This window comes from Sinocyclocheilus grahami, unplaced genomic scaffold (genome assembly GCF_001515645.1).
Source record: "Sinocyclocheilus grahami isolate Dianchi unplaced genomic scaffold, SAMN03320097.WGS_v1.1 scaffold1.1, whole genome shotgun sequence".
Lineage (NCBI taxonomy): Eukaryota > Metazoa > Chordata > Actinopteri > Cypriniformes > Cyprinidae > Sinocyclocheilus > Sinocyclocheilus grahami.
In genome coordinates this window covers 301,404-327,494 of record NW_015505180.1, presented here as the reverse complement: position 1 = coordinate 327,494, position 26,091 = coordinate 301,404, and the positions used below count along the sequence as shown (strand labels likewise).

The 26,091-nt window shown below is 41.3% G+C and overlaps 1 protein-coding gene across 7 annotated transcripts in view; it reads right to left on the bottom strand.

Annotated features, from left to right (window-relative positions):
- Window positions 1-25,612, bottom strand: part of pcloa (piccolo presynaptic cytomatrix protein a) — a 41,300-nt gene extending 15,688 nt beyond the window's left edge. For 5 of the 7 annotated variants that reach the window (XM_016266686.1, XM_016268199.1, XM_016270455.1 and 2 more), the window contains exons 1-7: window positions 25,204-25,612; window positions 22,461-23,265; window positions 20,546-21,625; window positions 11,724-12,053; window positions 5,294-9,503; window positions 3,452-5,001; window positions 838-2,887 (exon numbers count right to left, since the gene is read on the bottom strand). In XM_016266686.1, the coding sequence (XP_016122172.1) occupies window positions 838-2,887; window positions 3,452-5,001; window positions 5,294-9,503; window positions 11,724-12,053; window positions 20,546-21,625; window positions 22,461-23,265; window positions 25,204-25,385 (10,207 nt within the window). In that variant the 5' untranslated portion in view covers window positions 25,386-25,612. Of the gene's footprint in view, window positions 1-837; window positions 2,888-3,451; window positions 5,002-5,293; window positions 9,504-9,764; window positions 10,506-11,723; window positions 12,054-20,545; window positions 21,626-22,460; window positions 23,266-25,203 lie in introns of those variants that run through there. The other 2 variants (XM_016269706.1, XM_016271255.1) reach the window with 2 other exon arrangements.
- Window positions 25,613-26,091: the final 479 nt, after the last annotated feature.

The window sequence follows — 26,091 nt, the reverse complement described above, 5'->3', positions numbered from 1 at the left end:
TATTTACTCTGGTACATGCTAGCAACATGCAAGAAGAGTATAATCTATCACTGAAAGAAGTTTGTATGGGCTATGACATTTTGCATATTCTGTATGCTATAACATTTTCTGTATGAAAGGAAGCTGAAACTTCTTTTAACAAAATTAAAAAATGAATGCCTGACCTTTACATAGAACAAAATATCTCATTAATACAGTTTGTTGTGGCTGAGGTTTTACATATAATTCAACATACTGTATCTATAAAGCAATACAAAATAACTAAATGAAGAGATAATCGGTGTTGTTATACTATGATTTTTTTTGCTATAAGCCACTTTATAGATAACTAAATAACTAAAAGATAACACATAACTAATCAAGAACATGTGCAGCTCTATTGTTTAAAAGCAGCTTAACTAAAAATGGGTTATAAGGCTATTCTTATGTTAATGACAGGAGAGATTTATAACATGTCCTTTCATTGTTAGTGTAAGCTTTTCTCAGCACAAGTACATATTAACTAAAAATACAAAGACTGAAAGCATGCACTATAAGAGTTCACACAGAAACAAAGTCAGTCTATGAAGAAATCACATGCAAAAATGTTTAAATCCAACTGTAACTACACCACAGAAATGTTACTATAGAAAGACAACTGGGACAGTGTGATTCTTTCATTATTTAAGCATAGGACAAGAAAGCTCAAACAAGACAGAAAAGCAGTTATCAGCAGAGAACTAATGCCTTCATATAGACTGGAATGAGCACTTACAAGATGAGACATAGACAAATAAAAATCTGGAACAGTGTATGAAGAGTCACTCCAAGAGGACAGTCTGTGGACAAACAAATTACCTTCACTATCAGACATGGTGCCCTGCAGATCATCCATTAGCACATAGCCACGCCCTCTTGAAGAATCTTCTCTAAGATGTTGCTGTTGAGGGTCTTGGAGGGACAGACATGACCCAAACTGATCACGGGAGTCGGCAGATATGGGTGGGAGCGGACCTGCCGATGCCCGTGCCATACCCATTGGCTGACCCACTGGACTCAGTGGGCTCTCTTCCTCTGAATTCTGTGCCACAATAGGAATACGTCCACGCCCACCTTGTACAATGGGCAGGCTTGTAGGTTTTGACCTGCCTGATGGAGCCTGGAAAGCTGAGGTGTCTGAGGACGGGTCACCTTCTGCTTTGAGCCTCAGAGATGAACTTGAGGTATCCCTTTTAATGGACAGGTCAAGGCCATACACAGAGGAGGGTCTAGAAGAAGGCCGTGACCTACTTCCACTAGGGTAAGCAGAGTCTTCTCCCAAAGAGGACCTCGTGCCTGGGCTCAGATTTAAGCTTTGGCCCAGATTGAGTGAACCTGCCAGATTGGCCCCAAGAGTGGAGCCCAGGTATTTCTGCTGTTCGGCAATGTTCTTGCGTAACCCAAAGGTGATTTCATCCTGCAGAAGTCTGCTTGATCTGGGAGAAGCACTACTGGACCCCAAGTAACTACTATAGTCTGTTTCTAGAGTCCTGCTATCCTGGATGGAGGAGTACTTGCCTATGTTGCTGGTGTTTTTGTGTTTCTGGTAGAGCATAGATGTTGGAAGTTGCTTGGCAGCCTGTTTCTCTAAGGTCAGTCTACTGATGCTGTACTTTTCAGTTTTGGGGAAGGCCCTGTAGCCTCCACTAGACACTCCAGTGCTGGGGGTATAGTGATGTGAGAGTCCAGCAAGCTGCTCTAAGCTTTCAGTGCCCCCTGTGCTTCTCCGGAACTCCTGTTTCAGTTGTTGTTTTAAAAGCTTTAGTTCAAATGGCTCTTCCATTGGGTCCTCTTCATCTTGAGCCTTACCATAGGAGTGAAGTCTGGAGGAGCTGCCCAGGTAGTCTGTACCAACATCTGCAGCAGTGTGTCTCAGAAGACGCTCTGCTTTGGCTAGCTCCCTCTCAGCAATGCCATAGCTGGCAGATGAAAGGCTGCCAGTGCTTTTTGCCAGTTCTGCTGCATCTTCTAAAATCATATAGTTCCTTGGTGTTTGATGTTGCTCTAAGTCCGCATAGAAGGAGTCAGCAGATACATTTGACATAGGACTGACTGCCATGCTTCCAGCACGCTCTTCTAGGCTATGCAAGTCAAGGTGGTTACAATAATTTCCTGCCAAGTAAGATGTGTCATAGTTGGTGGCAATTTTGGTAGAATCTAATTCAGAGAGGAGAGCAGCTTGTTGTCTGGCTTTCTGCTGAAGCAAGAGCATTTGGTGGTAGCTCTGTTGTTGTGAGGCAGTCAGAGAAGGAACCGAAGAGTAGATGGACTGGGATTGGTATGGCGACTGAGGCTGGTACAGGGACTGCTGGTACTGTGGGTATTGGTACTGGGAATATTTTCTATACTGGTCATGCTTGGTCTGTGGAGGAACAAATTCATCAAGTTCTGACTGTGGTGCAGTACGTGGTCTCTCAAGCCCATGTCCACTGACATCCTCTCCAACTCTTGTTTCACGAATGTTACTCACCTCACTGTCAGACATGTAGTCACGGTCCTCTGCAACACTCTGCAGATAGGCCCTTTCCCTCTTCTCCCTTTCTTTGAGCAATGCCTCCTTTCTTCGGTTAATGCCCATCTCCAAGTAACGCAGCTTGGCATCAATCTCCTTTTCTTCCTCATCCAGTTCAGCTTGCTTTTTACGCAGTTTTGAGGATTCCCTCTCAACCAGGTCTAGTTCACGGTCAATGTCCTGCAGGATTTTTGCCCGTGCCATGTTAGTGCTCCGGCAGAGACGGCGACGAGCTGAGCCAGTGCTGTAGGCTGTTTGACCAGCATTAACAGCTTCTTCCTCTGAAGGTGGGTTAGGAAGGGTTCTCTTAACTTTCTTTTGGGTGCCAGATGGAGTTCCACTTGGAGATCCCTTTCCCTTTGAATTACAAATAAAAAGAGTAATATGAGTGTTAATGAGAAAACTATTTTCAAGCTAAATTATTCATAGGAACAACCACAGTGCACATTGTTTCACAGAAGAACTTTAAAAACTAGCAACCAACACTTAAGTTTTCTAGTTTGATTGAGAATAAAAGAGAATGGTAAAATAAAAAATCTCTAGAGGATTTTGTTCACTCATGTCAGACATGCCATGGGTGGGAAAACAAACACACACTTTATGTCTGCTGTGCTGTTGCATTGCCTTTAAAAGGGCAAGCACTGAAAATATTAAAAAGACAGCTAGCATGTCATTGACTACTGGGCCTGGGGCAACATTAGAAAAACAAAAGAGAAATAGAGCAATAATACAATGATTCAGAGTCAATGTAAGCTGAACAATAGCATGAAGATATTACACAAAACAAAACTGCCTCAAGGCACTAAACATTTGAAATCATAGATTAACAAAGAATTATGAAAAAATAAAGTAATTTTACAAGCTGAGATGAGTCTTCTTACAAAAATTAAACACTTATTTAAAAAAATCATGTATACTCACAGAGTAACCCTCAGAATACTGGAAATTTGCTGCTGCCTTATCTTCTGCAGTTGGGCTCATGGGTTTGGGGTCAGACATTGACCTTTGTATGACCTTGGGAGCCCTAGGACTTGGTGGACCTTTGGATAAATCTGTGGCAGAGTGTATTCTCTGTGGGCTTGTGTCTCCAAGGGATTTCTCATAGGACAAATACTCAAGGGATTTGCTAGGGGATACACAAGGGGAGATTGGAGAGTACAGTACTTTTGGGGATTTGGGAGGACCTGGGACAACCTGAAGTGTAGAGGCATCTGCTTTGAGGTGAGGAGACTGACCTATATCAAGTGGAGTGGGACGTCTCTTTGGAGAGGACGTTCTATCAGAGTCAGGATAATCTACTCTAGTATCTACCTGCACAGAGTGCCCCCTAAGTGTTCCTGAGGAGTCTGTTTGTACAGAGATTTCAGTTAGGGCCTGAACTGAAACAGCTCCTCTTTCACCCATGCCATTTTTACCACCACGTGGTCTACTGCGCCTGCCTCGAGCAGGAACTTCCCATTCATCTTGGTCTTCATCATCTGTCTGTACACAGCTATCAACACTTTTCTTTGTGCTTTTCTTTTTCCTTCCTACAGTGTAGGCCTTTTCAGTATTATCCTCCTCATCAGTCTGGCAGCCACTGTCCATTTTTCGTTCTTCCGCCACAACAAGAGCCTCTGGCAGGACTTCACCTGGATACATCTGCCTGAACTTCTGCTCCTCCAACTGCTGTCTGAGCTGTTCTTGGAGTCTCTGGATCTGCTCTAACTGCTCCTGTTGCTGAGCATAAGTTTCCTTTTGCATCAAAAGGTGGGCCTGTCTCTCCTCTTCTTGCTGACATAGTATTTGCTGTTTCATGGCCTGAAGTTCTTCCAGCTCCTTCTGCACATAAAACTGCTCTTGTTCACGGAACCGCTGTATCTCCTGTCTCTCCCACTCAAGTTCTTCAGCCAAGCGATGCTGCTTCATCTTCTCTAGCTCAAGAAGCTCACGCTCCATCTGGTACTGTCCATCTCCTGGAACCAAGGGTGAAGATAGAGCTTCTAAAGAGGCTGCAATTGCCTCAAGTGAAGCATTTGTGTAGGTATCCATTGCTGCCACTGTGGTGACTGTAGCAACTACATCTGATAGAGCTGTGGAAAGACCAGCCTTTGAAACAACAGTCTCCAGATTTAATGGTAAGTCACTTTGTTCTTCTGCAGTGGTTACAGCAATTGCTGAAAGAAAGCTGTGCGATCTAGTGAGAGGTTGATTCTGTAGAGTTGACAGTGACGGCATAGTATCACTTGTGTGCATGCCTGATATAGTATTATAGGATGTGCTGAAGATAGAGCCAGGCTGGGTGGTTATGGCATACGTAGAAGGAACTGGTGCTGCTACAGAAGAATAAACAATACCATTGGAAGATCTTAGGACACTAGAAACACCATAGTGGGTTCCAACTTCTGAAGTAATCCTGCCTTGAGTGTACTGTGGAACTGTCATTACAGTGCACACTCCTGTAGACTTGTTCGAATAGTCTACAGCTTTACCTGTTAAAAGTTCATTTTGTTAGATTAGAGTTCAACACATACAAAGAGTGCAATGGTAACAGCATTGAGATAACCATGCACCATGCAAAGGATGAAAAATTAAAACAGCAAAAGTATACTGAAGAGCATGCAGCGACATGCAAAAAAAAATAAAAATAAAATAAAATTGAGAGCATGCAAAATAACTTCCTAAAAAAGGAATACAGGCAGGCATACAAAAAAAATCAGCTGGGAATAAGTAGAGGTAACGCAAAATGATATAGAAAAGAACGATCTTCAATCTCATACTGACCTGCCACCAAGATTTTTCCAGATGTCAGGTCTACAGCACCTTCAGTGGCCTCCTTGTAATCATAACTATGCTTACTTTTATATAGGAAAAGACCAGCCTCTGCCAAGTTTGTGTCCGACATCGAGGGTTTAATGCCACCAAGACCTCTCATACCATAAGGAGTACGATCGTATTGATAATGGTCATCTCTGTAGCCAAAGCGATCCTCTGGTAATGGAGCTGAGGGCTGCGGAGTTGTACAGCTGCTTGCAAAAGGAAGATTGTAGACTACATCACAGCAGACTGCTCTTCTTCCAGCAGTAAGATCTATTGGTTTTCCATCATTCTCTGTAATTACAGCAGTAACCACCTCTGCAGTGGACCCATTCATTGCAACCACAGTCTGTGCAGGTTTTACTGTGGTGAGGTCAACTGCACCGGATAAGCCCGTTTCTAGACGAGGGGGTATAGTTGCACCAATGCCATTGCTTGCAATCGTTGGAGCCATTGTTACAGGAACAGTTTTACCCATTGTTGTAGAGAGATTTATGGGTTTCTCTGGTTGAGAATCCACAGGCCTGTAAATAATTTGAGACACAGGCTCAAAGGATTTAGCTGTTGTAAGTTGGAGAGGCACTGATGTAGACAGAGATGCATCACTACCATAAGCTACAGTGGCTGTGCATGTGAGGATGGTGATGTTGTCAGTAACCACTGATACTGAGGAAGTATCAGTGCTTAGGTTTACTACAGATGACTGCACAGCACTTTGCTGATGTCCACTACTATCAATAGCAAGGGACTGTCGTCTTGACTCAGAGGAAGACAGATCCACTCCTTTCATAGATGTCTCTGCATCTACCTTTGGGGTTCGGAGATCCACCACCTCACCATGATGGTAGGCATGACCATTCTGCACTTGAACTGGTTTAGGTTTTATGTTTACTTGATCAACAGAGATGCCAGTGGCTCTTGGAATGGGATGTGGAGGAGGTGTTCTTTCATGCACAACTGACACTGTGGTTCTTTGGAATTCAGTGGTAACTACCTGAACACCAACATTTGGAATAATTGACTGAGGCTGTGTTGAGGCTGAAATAGCCTCGTAGACATGACTCATGCTAGAAACTACCTTCTCTGGACCACATATTTCTTGACTTTCAATAGATTCAGTCATTTGTGTGAATGCCAACGGTACTCTAGTTGTTTGTGAATGTGGTTTCTGAAGTGATTCTTGGCTAGGACTTATTGAGGCTTGGGTTGTGATACCTTCTGTAGGTGAACCGGGGTGAGATGGCAAAGTAATAACAACATATGTGTCACGTAAAACCTTGCCAAACCTGGGGGATGTAGGGGACTTGAGAGGAGATGTGGTCTTACTTTCGGCAGAATGACTTAGATTAAGGACACTATCTGCACTGCTTGTACTCAGTATGGAAGGTCTTGCAGGTGTGTGGGCAGTAAAGGGTGGCTGAGTACCAGCTATGGGTTTGGGAGCTATGGGTGGTTTAACAGTCTCCCCAGGTTTGTGACTGAAGGTTAGGCCTGCAGGGATAGAGGATGGCTTAGGTGGTACAGGAGGAGGAACATGGGGCTTATAGCCTGGAGAGAGAGGTTGTCTTACTGGTACACGGTCCCCTACGGTTGACATGCCAACTGGAGTAGTTCTTGGGGGGACCTGTGGTGGAGTCTTTTTAGGATACATAGAGGGTTTGGGTAGTGTTGGAGGGGGTAAGGGTGGAGGAACTGGAATGTCTGCTTTTTCCAGAGATGCAGCTCTGCGTAGTACTACTGGTTTGGGAGGAACTGGTGGAGAAGTTGTTACAACACTAGGTATAGTGGATACTATATAATGTGGTACTGTGGGCAAAGGTGATACACTTACAACTACTGGGGCCGACGGTCTTGAAATTACACTAGGAACTGGTGCTGTAAAAGAGTCAATTTGACTAGAGGCACATGACTTGGACAAGTCAACAACACCTGTCTGCTCAATTCCTGCATCTTTCTCTGTGGCATCCTGTGAATCAGTTGATACTGCAGGCAATGTTACTTCTCTTTGTAGTGACAAATCACCTACGACTGCCTCTGAGGCTGATGTTGTCTGGAAAGCCTCATTCACAAGTGGTTCTGGTTCAGTCTTTGTAACTGAAACCGTAGCTTTCTTAGAGTCCTGAGCTTGATCAGCAATGCTCTCTTCACCAGATTCCTCTTCACCTGATGAGCACTGTGTCACTCTCAGATCAGGTATAGGCAGTATTCTTCGTAGGGGAGCTGGCTCGGTTTTTTCAACTTGGGCTATTATTGTCCCTTGTGCCATGCCACTCAGATCAGGGCCTGCTTGAGTTGGACTGGTTCCTGGAGTTAGTACTGCTCTTTGCTTCTTCATAAGTTCTTCATAGGCAGTTTCTGCATCTAATAATGGTTTTCCATTCTTTCCGGACTGACCTGTGATGCTTGATGACATAGTGCTTTGCTCTTTGTTTGAGTCAGTATCAGGCAACACAGTTTCTGCTTTAGGAACATCTTGTACTGGCTTACTGTGTGTTATCTCCTGTTCCTTAAGCATCATCTCTTTCTTTCTTTGCATCATGTCCTCATAAACCTCATCAGGTGATCTCAGGGTTTTTTTGGGTTTCTCGGACACAAAAAGTTTATCTGGTTCCTGCTCATGGGATGCATCATCAACAAGAGACTCATATGCATAATCTTCTATCAGCATGCCCCCATAAAGCGATTCTTTACCAGGTGGGTGTTCCTTTCCATCATTAGTTGGAGATTTGACCTTGAGTATAATCTCTTCATATGCCTCATCCGCACTTCTTAATGCATGCTTTCTTTTTTCTTTGGACTGACTATCAATGTGTTGCTCATCCGTTGGAGAGTACAGTGAGACTGAAGTTGGTAAATGATAAACTTTTTGGACAGCAACAATCTTCTCAGGGAGAATCTCAAAGCTCTCTGGTTCTGACTCCATGCTTAGGGAGAGGTCTGAGCAGGAAGACCTGCGGAATTCCTCCATCTCTGCTTCCTGTCGTAGCTCTTCCGTGGGAGATGCATCCTCAATTGGTGAGAGGTTGCTTGGTGGAGTTTTGGGCCTTTCTCTCCTTCTCTGTGCCCGTATCTCTTCTTTGTCTTTCTTTGACTTTTTTCCTGTGCCCTTCTGCTTCTCCTGTTCTCTCAGAAGCTCCTCTTCTTCTCGCAGCTCCTCTTCCTCTGATGAATCCTCAATAGTAGGAAGCATCTGACCTGGCTGCCGGTGCTTTGCTTTCCTCTGCTGCTTGCCCTCACCACTAGACTGAACATGACTTGGGCTGCTGCTGTCACTGTCTTCATCAAGAGAAGACAAAGATGTTGGAGATGTTCCTGGGGTAAAACTGGATGCAAGTAAACTGGAAGAGCCTTCACCTCTTGACCTGTCATCAGGAGAGTCTGTAAGGCTTTCTAGCTCACCATCATCTGATGTCTGACGTACAGTTGCTGTACTGTTGAGTTCAATTGTTTTGAAATGTCGTATGCCAGCTCCATTGTCTACTGAAGGTGGTTCCCCTTTAGCTAGTTCTTCAATTTTAGTTACAGAGATAATACTCTTCCGTTCAGGCTCATCTTCTGGACAGATACTGCTCTTTTTGACAAGGCGTCTCCCTTTGCATGACTCACTTTTGTTATTTTCATCTTTCTTTGCATTTTGTTCAATTTGCGACTTCTCTTGATCTTTAATTTTTTGTCTGGCAAGGTTTTCTTCATCAGATGGTGATGCATCCTCATCTGCACTCATCTCTATGATCTGCTTCCGGATTAAATCCTCCTCGTCCATAGGACTCTCCATTTCTACTTCCTTATCTCCAACAGTCTTTTTCCTTTGCAGTTTAGGTGAAGGTTCTCCTTCACTACTGTCCTCAAAAGAATCTCCTTGGATATCAGTTGGAACCAGAAGTTTTTTCCGCTCTTTTTTTGGTGCATCAATCTTTTGCTTTTGAATTTCTCCATGTTGGCCATCCTCTGAGCTGGGTTCTGGAGACATCGGCAACACCTCCAGTCGACGCTTGACCTTTGGAGTTTCAGTTTGTGATTCCTCTTTAGATGTTGTCTGAGCCTCTAATATTGGAAGGACGGTGCTTTCCAACTTGGCCAAGTCTGAAGGGCTCGTGGTACTGCTTTCTTTATCTTTCTCACCAGGCTCCCTCAGTAGCTCACTCTCTTTCACTGGGACAGCAGCCATTTCTTTGTTCTACAAAACAGATTTTTTATTTTTATTTAACATGTTATGAATTCAACCATAATAAAAACATGCATTATATTTTAAAAGAGATACGAGAACTACATGAGATAAATGTTGGGATACTGTAGGTGTCTAGACAATGAACCTAGTTTTTCTACAATTGATCTATACCTCTACCTAAGATCAACTGTTGGATACAGTAGGTGTCTACACAATGAACCTAGTTTATCTACAAGATATCTATACCTCTACAGCTACATGTACAGTTACCTCTCCAGATTTATCCGTTTTATTAGGCTTTATCAATGGCTGTAGCACATCATCCCATTTTTCTTGTAGTTCAGAGGTCAACTTCCCCTCCTCTGATTTGTTTCTTTCCTGTTGGCTAAATGTAGATGGTGGGGAGACTAGATCTACATCATGGTCTAGGCTATGGGGCACACATTTTGCTATAGATTCAAATTTAGCTTTTTTGGTGATTTACAGGTCAGTTACAGCCAGTGCTTTTTCCATCAGCTCCTCACTGGCTAATTCATCTTTCTCACAAAATGTAGTAGATGTTACAGCAGGGGTTTGGACTTGTTGTGTCAACTGCAGCTCTTCAGGCTTGATCTCAATTAATGCTTTTTTTGTCTTCATTCTTACTAACCATCGGGGATGAGGGGACTTCTATTTCCTGATCAGTAAGACCGTTTGGCATGGCAGATTGTTCTAGATATTTTTCTGTCACAGAGTCTGGAATCTGCCTAATAGTTTTTCTACCAACTCTGAAACATTATGATAATTAACAGATGATAGTCCATCACTAACGACTTTACATTAATTCTCATTCTCTGTAACAACAGCATCTGACTCTGTGTTTTGCTCACAGACTTTCTCTGTTTCTGACATTTTTTGCTCTGGTTTGGGAGCAGCTTCATGAAGAGCTGGAGCGTATGTATCCTCCATATTTTTCTCTTTTATGTTATTATCTGGACTAACCTCTTGTTCAGAGAAAGTGCTTTCAGAACTAAATTCAAATTGTATGTTGTCAGACAAAGTCTTGAGAGTGAAAGTCTTCTGCTCTGTGTTCTCAAAGATTTCTAAATCTCCACCTGCTTGATCTGGCATACATTTTTCCAGCTCTGTTTTATCTGTGCTCATCTGTTCCTTTTCCAGTGGCTTATCCTCTTTTTCAACACAGAGCTCTTTAGTGCAGTGCTCCTTTGGGTTATATTTCCTGACATTTTCAGCTCTATTTTCCAATATGTTTTCTGTGAAGTTGTGTTCAATAACTGGAGATGGTGAGGGCTCATCTAATTGTGTCTGTGATGTGTCCTCTACCTCTATCTTATCTTCTGTTAGACTTTTTTCAGAATTCTTATTGATATTATCTACAGAAATATCATTTGCCTTAAGACTAGAATCTTTGCTAGTGACTTCTGACTTTTCAAATGGGTTATTTTGGGGGGGATAACTGTGTTGTTTCTGTAACCTGCTCTTCTGGAAATTCATTATCTAAAATGGCCTCCACTATGACCCCATTTTTAAGTTGATCTGCTTTATTTTCTGGCTCTGCAGATACTTCCTGATAAGTAATATTATAGGATGGCTGATCATCACTGGACTCAATCCTTGGTGCCTCAATTTGCACAGAGGCTTCAGGTTTCCTCTCTGGCACATTCCCTATGCTACTTTGATCATGATCAGTAGTTGCTGTCTTGATAGAGCTTTCCTTTACATGCATGTTATCTACTGTATCTACATTTGAGGGTTGTGCGAGCTCTTCAGATTGTTTCTCTGTGGTCTGACTATGTGGTTCCTTGCTTATAGGAGAGCTTGCATGATCTTAGTTGCTGGCTCTGATGTCTCAGTGCATTTTGGCTCCATTTCATTTTCTGAAATAGCTTCCATGTCACTAACAAGAAGGGTCTGAATTACATTATCAATTATAGGTGTTTCCTGATTGCTTTCAGGCTCAGTTTCAAAAGTGTTAGCATATTCTGGCTTTTGGACCTGGCACTGTTCTGGCTCACTTTTATCTGCATTCTGTACCTCTGTAGGGTCCTCAGATTGTTCTACAATTTCAGCATGTTCTACATCTGCCCATTTAACATTTGCAATCTCTTCTAAAACATCAGGTGAAGGAGGGGCATCTTCCTTAACTATTTGCTCAGATGAAGTTTTTAAGCCCTCTGTGTTTTCATTCAGGGTGCCAGGTGCTTGTTCTTTGATATTTTCTGGTACTACCTGTGTACTCTTCGGTACTGGCTCTGCTGTAACCCCTTGTTCTGCATCTGTATTTTTGACATCTTTAGCATCAACTTTGGCTGAGACTGGCTCAGACTTGTCAGCTGGGGCCTGAGTTATGCTGGGCATCCGTTTTAGCCCTTTGGCAGGGGTAGCAGTGGCAGTAGGTGCAGGAGAGGAAGGGGTGGAGGATGCAGCACAGGCTGGGGAGGATGGAGGGGTGGGTTCATGTTTGGCTGGTAACTTGGATGGAGAAGGTGTAGGTGGCATATTCCCAAGTTGCCCAGACAGAGCCCTTTGGGTCTGGCAGTTTAGGCAGAGCCATTCTTTCTGTAAGAAATGAATAATAGCAGATTTGAGAGGAAGTATTGAAAGTTGAGATGCTATAATACATTTCCAGTCTTTGATTTTTCAATGTTGCACAACCCATTTAACTAATAAACCTCTGATACTACAGCAAAGGATAATTCACTCAATTTCTGGAGTGATTTTAATTGTATGTAACCTAAGAGATTGTTCATTTATTATTAATAGTAATGGGATGAATCTTTATCAGTTCAATGTCAGAAAAACCTGTTCAGCAAAAACTGCACTTATAATATACATTTGTATTTGTGGAGGTGGGTGCAATGGTCTTTATTTTTAGGCTATTATTGACGTTAAACAAGCTAACTTCTTAAGCAGTTTTAGGCAGTACTGTGTAGATATACTTTAATGTATGGTATTTATCCAACTTACAAAGGTAGGCTACACAAAATTATTTATTTAGAGCCAATTAAATCTGCTAGCAAACACATTGGAAAATGCAATAAAGGGAATGTGGTCTATAGTTGTTCACGGAAACTAGTATCCTTTCAGCATAATTTACTTGAGAGACCACATGGGAAAAAATTCTATCCCCCACTTAAGCTGTGATTGAGATTTGAACACAGCTCAATTAAAACTAACAACTGTTTATAATGACTGTTTCCCTGATATTCCAACCCACATGAATTTATTTAGACAGATTTTAAAGATGTATTTTCTAAAGAAAAACACTGGAGCTGCTGAAAGCTACAAAAAGAGCAACACTTGAAATGTACTGAAACTTGTGGCATCAAGCACCGAACTCCATGACACTGGATGCACCACAAATGGTAACGTCAGAGATGAATATTACATGTTAATGGGGGATGCAGATGCCACAGTCCTCTCATGAGGAATCATGACCCACTGGCTGATGCAAATTCAGAGCGATCTATGTTAGGCTTCAGTGCTGAGGCATGCTTAGCTATATTTTGGTTCTCCAATGTCTTGGCTACAGGGATTAGTCTAAATCTAGAGGAGGTCTGGGATCCCTGTGCCATGCAAGGACAGAGACACTCTGAGAAATAGATATTTCAAACCCCACACAAGTTGTATGGCAAGACCCAATACTGTATGTGTGCAAGGACAGAGTTCAAGGACAAAGACACAATCCTAATGAAACTCTATTAGATGAAAGACTGATGTGATTGTAACCTTATGAAAAGTACTTGTCTTTCAACATGCTGAAAGGTACATCAGAAGAGAAGGAAATATTATCCTATCTATCTAAGGAAACAATGAACAACAATTACAAATCTAGGAAAATAAAAATTTAAAGACTTTCAAACAGTCCGGTCAAAGTAATGTTCGCTGGATCACATTAATTGCCAGTAAATATAATGATGAGCAAAAACAGATGTCTGCTCTCACTTCTAATGCAGCTTGAACCTGAAACATGGACTTGAAAATGAACGTTGCGCTCAACCTTTTCATGTAATTCATCAGCAACAAAGCAATCTGCCCATGTGCCAGATTACAAATTACAAGATCAGATAGAGGCAATGTAGACTTGGAACCGGATGAAAATTTATTTGACTCACAGGTCACAGACTTCAATTACTATATGAAACATAAATTGAGTCATTTTATTCAACACATGAATAATTCAACATTTATTTATTCAACACATTCTCTACATGATCTGGCTAGCATACTCATGTATTTCAAAATTCACTAGGATTTACTAGCCTCACAAACAGAGGCACTAGGCACTAAATCCATCAGCCCCAGAGGTGAAGAGACTGTAAATGATGCAATATAACGAGAGTTCAGGCAGTCACATTATTTGTGGCTCGGGCTGAAAACATTGCTAGTCTTCTCACCACTCATTCTTTCATATTTGCTGAGTTTGCAGACAGGAATATCAGACAGAACTACATGAAGGTTTTTTTTTATGAAGGCCAGAATTCTTAAGAGAATCTTAGGCTGCTAATAAGGGTGTGTATCTGAGATTTATTACTGATTATTTGAATGGGAAATCGCAGGCGATTCATTGCTGATTTTGAACGTGATTTTGTGTAGCTTGTCAGTGATCTATGGCTCTGTGTAGTAAATGCCGCTCCATCTGAAAGCACGTGCTGGAGATTTACTACTAATCACCAGCGGCTTTACTGATGAGATGCGCATAAAAAATCACATTTGATTTTTTGCACAGCCCTAGTGTACAGTAGATAAAAATGAATGTTTATGCAATGGTGAATTTTAATTTTTGTAGCTTTTTCAATGAAGTTTGAATTAAAAAAAGATCACAGCATAGAGTAATGTGATAAAACAAGAGAGAAGCATTTGTGAAAATGAAAATTCCAAAAAGCACAGCAAGAAAAAACATCCCATCCTTCCTTCCTAAGAAATCCAAATATAATTTTTATTGTGGTACCATTTCAAGAGACATTTTTAGCTGCTTTATTACATAAGGTGTAACAAAAAGTTTCTCTTGCATACATTTAGGCTCTTCCTTCTATGGCACAAGAAACCTGACCTTAAGTTTCCTTTTCTGTCAATCAGGAAAACTGCTTTAGAATCCTTATCCAATGAGCACAGATGGGTGTGCTTACTCTCAAAGCCAGAATGTGTGAATGTGCGAAATCTGTCAATAAAGGTGTGAAACTGAGCTAAATTTACAAAAAGCCCAAAGACTATGACAGTCTTACTTTGCCAATGAAATGCATTCACTTACAAATCCTACCCTTTCTTCCTACCGAAGTGTCCAGCAAAATTATGTTTTTTTTACGAATGTAAAATAATAATAAAAAAATTACTATGGCAATTCCTTCCATCAGATGCTTTCCAAATCTTTGTCATTTTAATTTTTTATGTCAAATGTACACAGTTTTACTGTAGTGACACAATAACTGCATTTTGGTGGAATCAGTGGTTACCAAGGTAAATGTTTAAAGGGCTAGTAATATAGCAAAATGCAAAATGATCAATTATTGGTACACAAAACAAAGACACTCCAGTTATGCTGCAAGTTAATCTAGACTTAGATACACAGAATAAACCTTTTTATTTAATTTATAGATTAAAACGTGACCAAATTAAGTATTCAAGTCAAATAGTTTTCCTACTTCTGTCATAAACACACAATAAGCAAACAAATAGGAAGTCATATATTCTCAATAACCTTTCCACACACTTCCTCCTCCAAATTCGAATATCATTCACCGCCTCCTCTCTCACTCTCAATGCCCTTTCTTTCTCTCCTCCACTCACATCCGCCACCCCACTTCCTCTCCTTATTAGCTAGCTACAGTAGGTCTGTTTGAGGTTCAAACTTCCTCTAAGACTCTGTGTTGGCACCATACCGATTTCCTGGTGCTGTCTGCACGGTTAAATTGTGCCAGTTTTCATTATAATAAGTGTCTGACGTTAACAAGAAAGGAAAACAAAAAAACTCCAGATAACTCAATGTATCTGTGGTCTTCACAGATGTGGTCAGTTTTATATCTGTTAGTTTTTAAGTAAACTAAAAGGCTAGTGTAAAAAAAGCAAACATTAAGTTTAAAGAGATATTATACACATTAAAATTTTGAGTCAGCATAACGCGTGCATTTCTCTTTGGCGAGACTGCTGTCTTTGTACACTGAGAGCTTGGTTTAATGGAAAGGGTGCCTAGCGACTGTCTCTCAGTCATACACACACAAAACACCTTCACATCTAAAAATACGACTGCTTTCAAAACATCAGGGAGAGGATGGCACGTGGTGGACACTGCAGGAATGTGTCTGGCCTAAAAGAGAGGCTTTCGAGCTCAAAGGAAAACGCACACAGTCACATACACAGCAATAAAAGCTTAATGCCACAAAGAGGAACATCTCCCATAATGTCCTGCAGTCATTCTTGGCTCTGCCTCTACCACTCTTTTGCCACTCTGGCTGTTTTTGCCTCAATGTACTGGATAGTACAGAGGCACAGCTTTGACTGCTAGCCAGACAGACATGTAGAATAAAATACAGACAGACGGGACTGTGAAAGCATAACATTTAAGTCACACTGTATGATTAAACCAAGAATAAACAATGAATATTTGAAACTCCAGATAAAACAAATATTTGGTGCCTCAGTGTGACGGGCTACTTGGACATTCACATCGTCCAGTAGATTAAGAGACCGAGCGTGTTTTTCAGAAATGCAGGCTAGAAATCAGAAGATTGCTAAAGATAAACAAAGCAAACATCATAATCAAACAGACAGGCGGACAGATCTCTATGGTGATGGAAGGCACACAGACACACACATCTGTACACATTATATAAAGTGATAAAACAGACAGATTGGGAGAAAGCACTTGTAGCTATGGGAACAGCACAAGCAGACAGAGGAAGGCATTCAAGTTGAAGTATTAGAAAGAATTAGGAAAGAGTTTAACTTCTCATTTCTAGGCAAAAATGTAATCAGGTCAAAGACAGAATGCGATCACCCTTGCTCTACAGCTATAGAGAGACAGCACAATATCATGAAGCAGTTCTGGCTGCTAGATGCTCAGATTTAGGGAGGTGGTGGATTATGTAAAACGGTGGAGTTCTGCTCTGAGGGAGGCCATGCAGTGCTGTATCTGACCCCAGGCTGGAAATACTGAAGAAGGGGAGTCAGCTAAATTTATTAGTCTGGTGGAGTGGGAGGTGGATGGGTCACAGTGGGTGTGAATGTGTGGGCAAAACCTTGGAGAATAGAAACATGGCAGAAGAAAAACAACATGCACTTGATTTCACGTTACACCAGGCTGTCTGTGAATATGCATGGAATGAATGGGTCATCTTTGAGGTGGGGGTGCACTGTGGGGAGGGATGACACATAAGGTGACTCAAAGCCTAAGGCAGATGGCCAACCAAAAAAAACCCCCAAAAAAACCAAGAGTGTGAAATCTAATCTCTGGTCCAGTTCTCTTTGGGACTGCTGTGAAACGGTCAACACTGTGGCACATGAAAAAAAAAGCGTCACACCTGATTTGCCCAACATAACCTACCTCATAAGCAATAAAAGGACAATGTTACACTGCTTTTACAAAAAAAAAAAAAAAACGGAAATCAAGATTATGTTGAGGGACTTGAATCTGTGTATCATTCGATCATTCGTTTTTTTTATTTAACACTGAAAGTAGAAAAATGAGAAAACGGCTCCTTTTTCGTGTTTTTGTTTTTTTTCCGAAAAACGAGAATTCAGCTTAAATTTTTGTTTTTCGTTCTTGGGTGGAAAAATGAATAAACAGCTTGAATATTTGATTTCTACACGTGGGCGGGAATTAAACGCCCCTTTCTGCTGATTGGTCAGCAGAAGATCAAACCGTGCCTTTGCAGTATCACGCAGCAGAATAATAGTCCTCGTTGCTGCAGTTATATGGATTCTTAATGCATTTATTGCAACTACATATTTTTTGCAACTATATATATATATATATAAAAAATACTTTCAATAAATTTTCTGTAAAATTGTGTATTTTTCAGCTGTAAATTATTCTCGTTTAGGGTTTAAGGCATTATGTCAACTGGATATAACTTTACATAGAAAAGCTTAGTAAGTGATTTTTTTTCACACTACTATTATGCTAACATGCATTTTGTTTATGTCTTGTGGTTATAATATTGCAACAGTCAGTATTTTAACGTGAATGGTAAGTGGATTGGCCCCATTCACTTCAATTATGCCTCACTGTAACCCAGATACTTGAATTTATTTTAAAGAAAAGGACAGATGTCGAAAATAAAATCAAAATTACATTAGAAGTTATCAAATGCTGTCAGTTGAGCTCACCTTGAATTGAACCTGTAATATCCTGCAAGACATGAGCAAAATGTTTATTTAAATAAATAAAGCATGTTAGATTCTGGGCAGATTCTTAAACGCTTTGTGTTTTATATTCTACATAGATTGTCATGTCTAGGGAACATTTCCAACCTTCTTCAAAACAAACAGCGAGAAATGCCAAAAATGAGAATGAAGAAAGAATAGAGACAAAATATAGGAGATTTTGATTCAAGTCATATAAATCCACGGAGGAGGATGGAATGAGGCAGAGGATCAGCGCCACAAGGAATTCCAGTCACATAAGTGAAAAACCTGATGGAGAAGGCGTGTTGCCACTGGAGAGACAGGGAAGAGAAATAATGACGAGAAACGAAGATAATCTTTGAAAGCCAAAGTGTGTCATATTAAAACCTTGTACATATTGAGAGATTTTTAAATGTGGCCCTTAAGTGGCCTTTAGAAAAACTCAGCTGTTGCCCTTTAAATCCTGTTAGCTCAAACAGATTACTACTCAAACTCTCACATGCACACTCACCCCACATTGTCACAGTAGCACAAGCAGTGTTGAAATTTCACATGAAGAGGGAGAGAGAGATATATACTAAATCTAATCTCAAGTGAGGATGTTCTTCAAATGGAAGCACTGATCCTGATAACACAATTTTGTATGGCCTTGAGCCATTTTGATCAGAACAATCTGATGAATAAACAACACACTGCAAAGACATGTAGTCTCATGCATTAACGTCTACTATAATAAGGCCTGTCTACAGTTAAACATGACAGGACTGTCTCTGCTTTCAGTTCTGGTCTTAGCGAAATGGGGATCAGTGTTGTCAGCCATCTTGGTAGGGTACTCCTGACAGTATAATAAGTGAAGTCACTGGCTGTACCGTGTGAGGTGAAACCAGATGCACATACTCAGGCTAATCTGCTTGGAAAACATGAAATAGACTCACGGGATTAGATAGAGACAGAGCAACCTGGTGTACAAACCAACCATCAAACACGGGGTGGTTTAAACGTGAGAGCCATCAAAGGCCGCCGCGGCGTGTAGGTCAAAGCATGTCAACATAACCTGCTCATACGGACAGAAGAACATATGAGGTTCCCTTGAGGAATTTTATAATTTGTTTAAAGACGTGCTTGGAATAACAATTATTGACGTATTTTATTACAAAAAAACAACACCACCACTAAATGTACCAGAATATACCTGATTAGCCTAATTTTACAGCAAATTTGTTTACCAGAGTAAGTGGCTTCTTTCCATATGAAAAACATTGCTAGTTTGTATGTCAGAGAACAATCCTTGAAATGAATACATTTAAATGATCATAGTCAAGTTAATGTAGGTGTACAATACACCTACCAAAAAAAACAACAACAACACACATTATGAGATTTGATATGGCTTAAGGAAGACAACTGTGTCCCACCAGAGACAATTATTTGCTCTGAGTCACACAGGCAGTTACCCTCACTGGACAGACTTATGTTGACACACCAGTCTGCATGCAAATGTAACTCTACACAACCAAATCACAAAGAGCAAAAGCATTTTTGGAACTTTACAAAAAAATTGTAATTTCAAAACCTGATATTTTCAGGCATTCTATGACTAACTGAACCCTGTAATTAGCTACTGTAATTATCTACTATATATAATAATTTAGTAGGTAATTATAGAATATATTAAATAATTATATAACCTATTAATCAACAAAAAGTCCTCAAGGTCTAGATACTTCATCTAGGCAACTCATGTTAATATGAAATATAAAATGACAGCAAAACTTATGAATAATTTTAAAACACATTAAAGTTATCATTTTATAGACATAGTTCACCTAAAAATGAAAATTCATTCAACATGAGGGTGAATACATGATGACAGAATTTTCATTTTTAGATGAACTTTCTTTTTAAACATTCCTTTGCTTATTTAAAAAAAAAACATTAAAAACATACCTCCCTTCCTTCTCTGTTCACTAAAAAGCAAAGGCTATTTTCCAACAGGAAGAGAGTTGGTGAGTCATCTGAGATGGGATCAGACTATTACTCTCTCTGTCTTTAGTGCACACACATTCTCTCGAAGAGGCTCAAAGTGCATTGGATTACACAGTGAAGTGTCGAGCTTTTTAAGTAAACAGGGACAGGAATGATGAGTCTTATGTATAATGCAAAATAACAATCAAAACTTCAAAGAGCAACAGCAAAAGGCCATTCTCCAGAGAAACGCAAGAACCGTAGATCACCCAAACCCATTTTAAATCACACCTCTGATCACCAGAGGTTATCTAACAATGGGTTAACTGTTAGTTTTAATGCTGTCTATATGTAAGTTGACAAAAAAGTAGCACATAGACACAATGAGTTTCTCCTCCTTGAAAATGGACCAAAAACCAAACAAACAAACAGATGACTCATCTTGTTCATAGGAGCATATACAAATTCTTGTCCAATAAAATGCCCTCTAGAATAAGAATGGCCCATCCTCCTAAATTATAAATACCACCTGCCTACGACAAGCAAACACAAGTAGCATAAACAGTCTTTTAGTGTTGCTGGCCGTGATGAAAAACTAAAAGCTATAGGCAGTTAAAAACAGAACAAGCCCTTTGAGGTGTTCCGGCCCAATTTCCTGTTTCAATAGGAAATACACCAATAAACTAAGGAGAAAAAAAACTGTTCAAAAACACTTTAACAAGGAGCTGCAGCAAAACTCTTACCTCTGAGAGATGTGGAGTGGGGTTGAATCCACACAGGTTGCACACAGTCTTCTGGCACTCTGTACAGGCACAATAATTGGGTGACTCTCCTGAACCCACATTCAGCTTCACTTTACATAGTGGACAGCAGGACTGGGCCTCAGAGCCTGAAACTTGAGTCGGAGACCCCACTATTTCTGTCGATTTTGGAGGGGGCATGTCCGCTGATGATATTCCTTCAGCACCTGTAGGTTTGGGAGATGCTGTTTCTTTGGAATAAACAGGTGGTGTATCGGGAGGTGACTCTGAGCCCGAGTCAGGGAGGGATACAGGAGGGGAGTCTGCTTCAGACCCAACGGGGGAATCAGGGGGCGATCCTGGAGGAGATTTGGGGGTAGACTTTGATTCCTCCCCAGAAATGAGATTGGTGGCAGAGCTCAGGATGGAAGAGCCAAAACCAAACATCTTTCCAGACACACTCTCGGCAGCCTGAGAACTTGCTGCCGTAGGTTTAGCCGACTCCGTGAGCCCACCGAACCCACTGAAGAGTTTTCCTGTGACCGACTCACTGGCCTGAGCAGCAGAGCTGGCCTGAGGTTTGGACGACCCACCAAAACCACCAAAGAGTTTCCCTGTGACTGACTCAGTAGCCTGGGCACCTGCAGAGGTTTTTGTCACCTCTGCCAATCCACCCAGACCAAATCCCCCAAAAAAGCCCCCTCCATCCTGTTTTGGAGTAGTTTTTGCAGGAGAAGGCTGAGGACTACCTTTTGGGCTCTGTGAAGGTTTTTGAAGAGGTGGAGGCTGCCCAAGCTTGGCCCCTAGTTGTGCAGGCTGAGGTCCCTGTTGTGGTCCAGATGTTGGTGTAGTTGGAGGTGTACTTCCTTTCCCCGTATCAGCAATACTCTGTTGTTTGGTCAACATTGGGGGCTTCTTCCCTGTCTCACCCTTAGAGGAAGACCCAGATGGTGGCTCTTTCCTTTGTGGGGAGGGAGGTGCAGAACCCTGCTTGGGGGGCTGTTTCATCATTGAAGGTCCAGGAGGCTCCATGCCCCCCACTGCCCGCTGCATCTGACAGTTCAGACACAACCATTCCTTACCCTGTAGAAACATGCAGAGAAAGACAAGGCACATGAGCACAGATGCAGCAAATACCATTTCTGGTGGAATATTGATTAGCATTTGCATTACCTCAAGCTCATTATATAGAAAATAGCAATCAAAATATTTTCATTTATAGCCAGCCACTCAACAGAAACACCCCATATGCAACATGTTAATTTGTGGAGAACTTGCGGTTATACTTTATTATATGTAATCCTTTATTCTTATTGGATTGATTAGTAAGCTCTGAAAGCCATGACTTTTGATTTAATTACATGAAAAACATTTCATTTACTTTTATTGTTGTTTTGGTTGAGTCATTTATTGGAATGCACACTTTAATTCTTTAAAAACAAGAATAACACTGTACAATCATCACTGTGTGATTAATATTGTTATTCTCTCTAACATAGACCCGGGAATAATGCTAACTGTCTGTATAATCACTGCCTATATAATTCATGAATGTAGTTTCTAAACACAGTGAAAAACAACTTCCTCCACGTCCTGTCTGGGTGATGTAAGTGACCTTGATAATCTTTCACCTTCTGTGCCAATATTTTTCTCCCAAACTCAGAGACGAGAGGAATTAGTGCAAGTTGCATTTTAAGCAGAACCAAATTAGAGTTATTAAAACAAAACCCCGTACAGCTTGACCAAATATGAACTGATTGTACTGATGTCTTCAAAGAAAGACTCAAAAATAGAGCCTTGTAAATTGTTTATGAAAAATCTGCAATATATGCCATTCTTATCTATATCTGGATAAAACGTAAGACCAGTGTGAGATCTATATGACTGATGTAGAGAAGGTAGCGGATATGTCTCTTACCGCTGAGTCTGGTGGACTGAAGCCGCACAGGCTGCACACCTGCTGTTTGCACTGAGTGCAGGTGTTGTAGTTAGGTGGCTGGTCTTTGGCCTGCACATTCAGCTCTGTGGAATTACAAAGAGGACACAATGCTTTTCTTTGAGCAGGCCCAGCTTTACCAGGTCCTTCCAAATGAGCCCCCGGCCCAGGTTTACCCTGCTGTTGAGGTCCACTGGGTTTTCCTGCAACCCCTGGACCAGGTTTCCCAGGCCCTTGTTGCTGGGAGCCTGGTCCTCCAGGTTTGGGTCCTTGCTGTTGAGGTCCTGGTCCTGCAGGTTTAGGTCCCTGCTGTTGAGCTCCTGGTACCCCAGGTTTGGGTCCTTGTTGTTGGGAACCAGGACCTCCAGGCTTACCTTCAGGCCCCAGTCCTTTAGGTGGACCTTGTTGTGGTGGCTTACCCCCTTGCTGCGGAGGACCCTTCCCTGCTCCACTCTGTGGACCAGGAGGCTTTCCTTTTTGCTTTGCAGGCTCCTCTTCCTCATCCTCACCAAACAAACTAAATTTTGGGATGCTGGCAGAGGAGACAGCAGAAGAAACTGCACTCAGGGGGTTGGCCCCACTTAAGAAACCAGATGAGAACATGCCGGCTTGTGGTTGTTCTGGGTCTTTGGGATCCTGCCGGAAACGTGATTCAAGAAGGCTGAGGGAGGAGGGGCTCCGTCCAGGTTTTGGCTTGGGAGGCAGCCCCTCTCCAAATGCATCTACAGTCCGACTTTTACTGAGACCTGCTGGGACTCTGGTGCCACCAGCTTGAGCCTCTGGTGGCCTGTGGAGTGAACAGACATAAGATGAACTTCACATTCATTAGCCTCAAGTCAACACAGATTTAGAAAAATCTGTGATTAACTGATATATACTTTATTTACTTAATTGCAATTCTGGATAAATTTCCCAAAAAATAAAAAAAAAATAAATTCAAAAGGGCATTGCAAATTATTCAGACAATCAATCAAAAGCAAAATTCATGCAGCAGAAAAATGTAAATCTAAAATGGGCTCTGTGGTCATAACATTAGTTAAACAAGAATGAGACATATCCACAATACATATGCAGTTTATTACTGTTGCCAGTAAATAATATTTAACTTGTTTATTCATTCGAAGAGACTGAGGTAACAAAACACACAGAGTAAGCCAAAAACAAAGTTAATCGTCAATGTTTTTGTCACAATTTTAATGTGACAGAAAAGAAATACAACTGCTAACTAAGGAATGCGTCAGAATTTCAGGCCACAAAAAAGGCCAAAAGCTTAAATTACACACCAATGGTTACCTTTATATATATATATATATATATATATATATTACATTGCATAAATTATATATAATAACCTTCATATTGTGGTCAAGATTTTAACAAACATATTGGAGTTTCCCAGTAAGGATATTAATGTTCCCATGCCACGATAAAGAAGGCTGCTCTCTGGTTATTAGTGCTTTAATAAATAGGGGTTTCCTGTGTTTGGGCTATGAGGCTAATTAGCTCATCTCAATTTAAAATAAAACTTTTTAGTTTTTGGCCCATTGTCACCATGATTAAATTTCAGTGCATCATTATTGTTAACTCAATGGCTGTTCAGCACAGCATCTTAAACTTTTGGTGGTTCTCATGGGCGTTATTTTACATATATTTGAGTGTTCTGTCATTCAGCCACCCAAAGATTATCACGCCACGTCCAAGATTCGTGTCGTTTCTAATCGAGTGGCGCTCTTCGCTTCGGCATCACTGCGAGCGTTTCAGCACAACGGACAGCGAACAACATACAATAATCGCTTAAACTGTAACACGGTCCTTGTTTTCAGGTTTAACACTGCACGCTCACTCCACAAAAATAATCAAAGCAATCAATGAGCATGATGGAATTTTTGCTTGCAGTGCTATATTTAGTCATATTAATATTTATACCCCCTCCCCCCATTTGCGCTTGGGTAAAAATAACACATTTACGCCTAAGCAACTTTAAAGGCACAATTAGCTTACGAATGAGATCATGTCAAAGGAAATGTCGATCGCGTGCTTTCAAGTGATCGAATTTTCATAGACTTGTGTTATTCTCAGGTAGTGTTTTCCAAAGCAGCTCATGACATCACCTACACAGCCCACAGAAGGAAGATGGAGTGTGCATGGAGAACGCAACGGATCTGGATACACAGATGACAGATATTCGTTAGTATGGATTCATATTTTTCCAAGGAAATGCTTTTTTAAAAATTCAGTCTATAACCTTGGTGTCTTGCATGGACTGAATAAGACGGTTTAAAGAAAACTACATTCATCAAAACACTGCACATCCACTGTGCACATACAATAACCCACCATATTAACGATGATGACACTAATTAAACAAAATGCGTTTCGTGCAAATCAGCGGTAATTGTACCTCTCTCTCTCTCTCTCTCTCTATATATATATATATAAAACAGAAGTGCACTAAGGAGGTACTGAATTGCAATCACATGCATGGCTGAAAATTGGGCTGGATTAAATATCTCGCTATAAAACGGCCGTAAACACGCAGCAAGAGCGTGAATGGGTGTGATCATGTTTTGCATCGTTGCTGCTGTCGTGATGTGCCAACCTGCAGTGCCCTGATGATCAAAACACAAGCACATCATAGACGCGTCCAACACAAGCGCTCCGGCACTGGAGGGATGGACACCATCATCATCGTCATTACGGCATATTTATAGACACTTGAACTTGCCTGGACTGCGCTTTGGCCATAGCGGCCACAAACTGCTTTCTTTCCTCCTCGGACAGATTACTGAGGTCTGCCTCCACCCCTGTGGACATCTGGATGAAGCCACCCTTCCCGTCAGGTGCGAGTCCCGCTGGCAATCCAGCGAGCGCCCCTTCGCCGCCTTCCAGGCTCGCTTCATTCCCCATGATCGACCCCCTTTGCTTTTAATCCTCCTCCCTCCAGCTAATTACGCGGCGATACGGCTCTTAATGCCCGGAATAAGGCGACAGCGTCGGTATCCGCGGTTGTTTTGGATACATGGCGTTTTATTTCTCCATTTCAGTCGAGGGTCTCTGTGGCGATAACGCGCATCCCGAGAGCAGAGCCTCTCCGCGCGGGTGTAGATCTAGAGTTGTGCGCCTCCCTCCTCCATCCATCCAACGCGGATGTCCCGCCCCTCACAGGTGATCATAAGCCGTCGCCGTTGGAAAAAAAAACGAAATTAAAGGGACAAAGCCCCTTAGAATTAACAAATCTTCTCATAATTACCCTGATTATTTTGCTTTCAAGCCGAGCCAATAATTCCCTAATTAGCAAATTGATTTGGTGGAGAGCAGCTGGTTTTGTAGTAGCAAGACTTGAAACACTTTGCATTACAGAAAGCATGTTACATATGGGCCTGTAAATGTCTTTAATTGTGTAGTCGACAGATTACATATCCATTATTTTTTTCTTTCAAGGTTTTTTGTTAATTTATAGAAAGGAAAAAACTGGGCTAGTTGTTATAAAAGCAAGATCTCATTACCTTAAAAAAAAAAAAAATTAACTTGCTGAAAATGTACTCACCCTCAGGCCAGCCAAGATATAGATTAGATTGTTTCTTCATCAAATATGTTTGGAGAAATTTAGCAT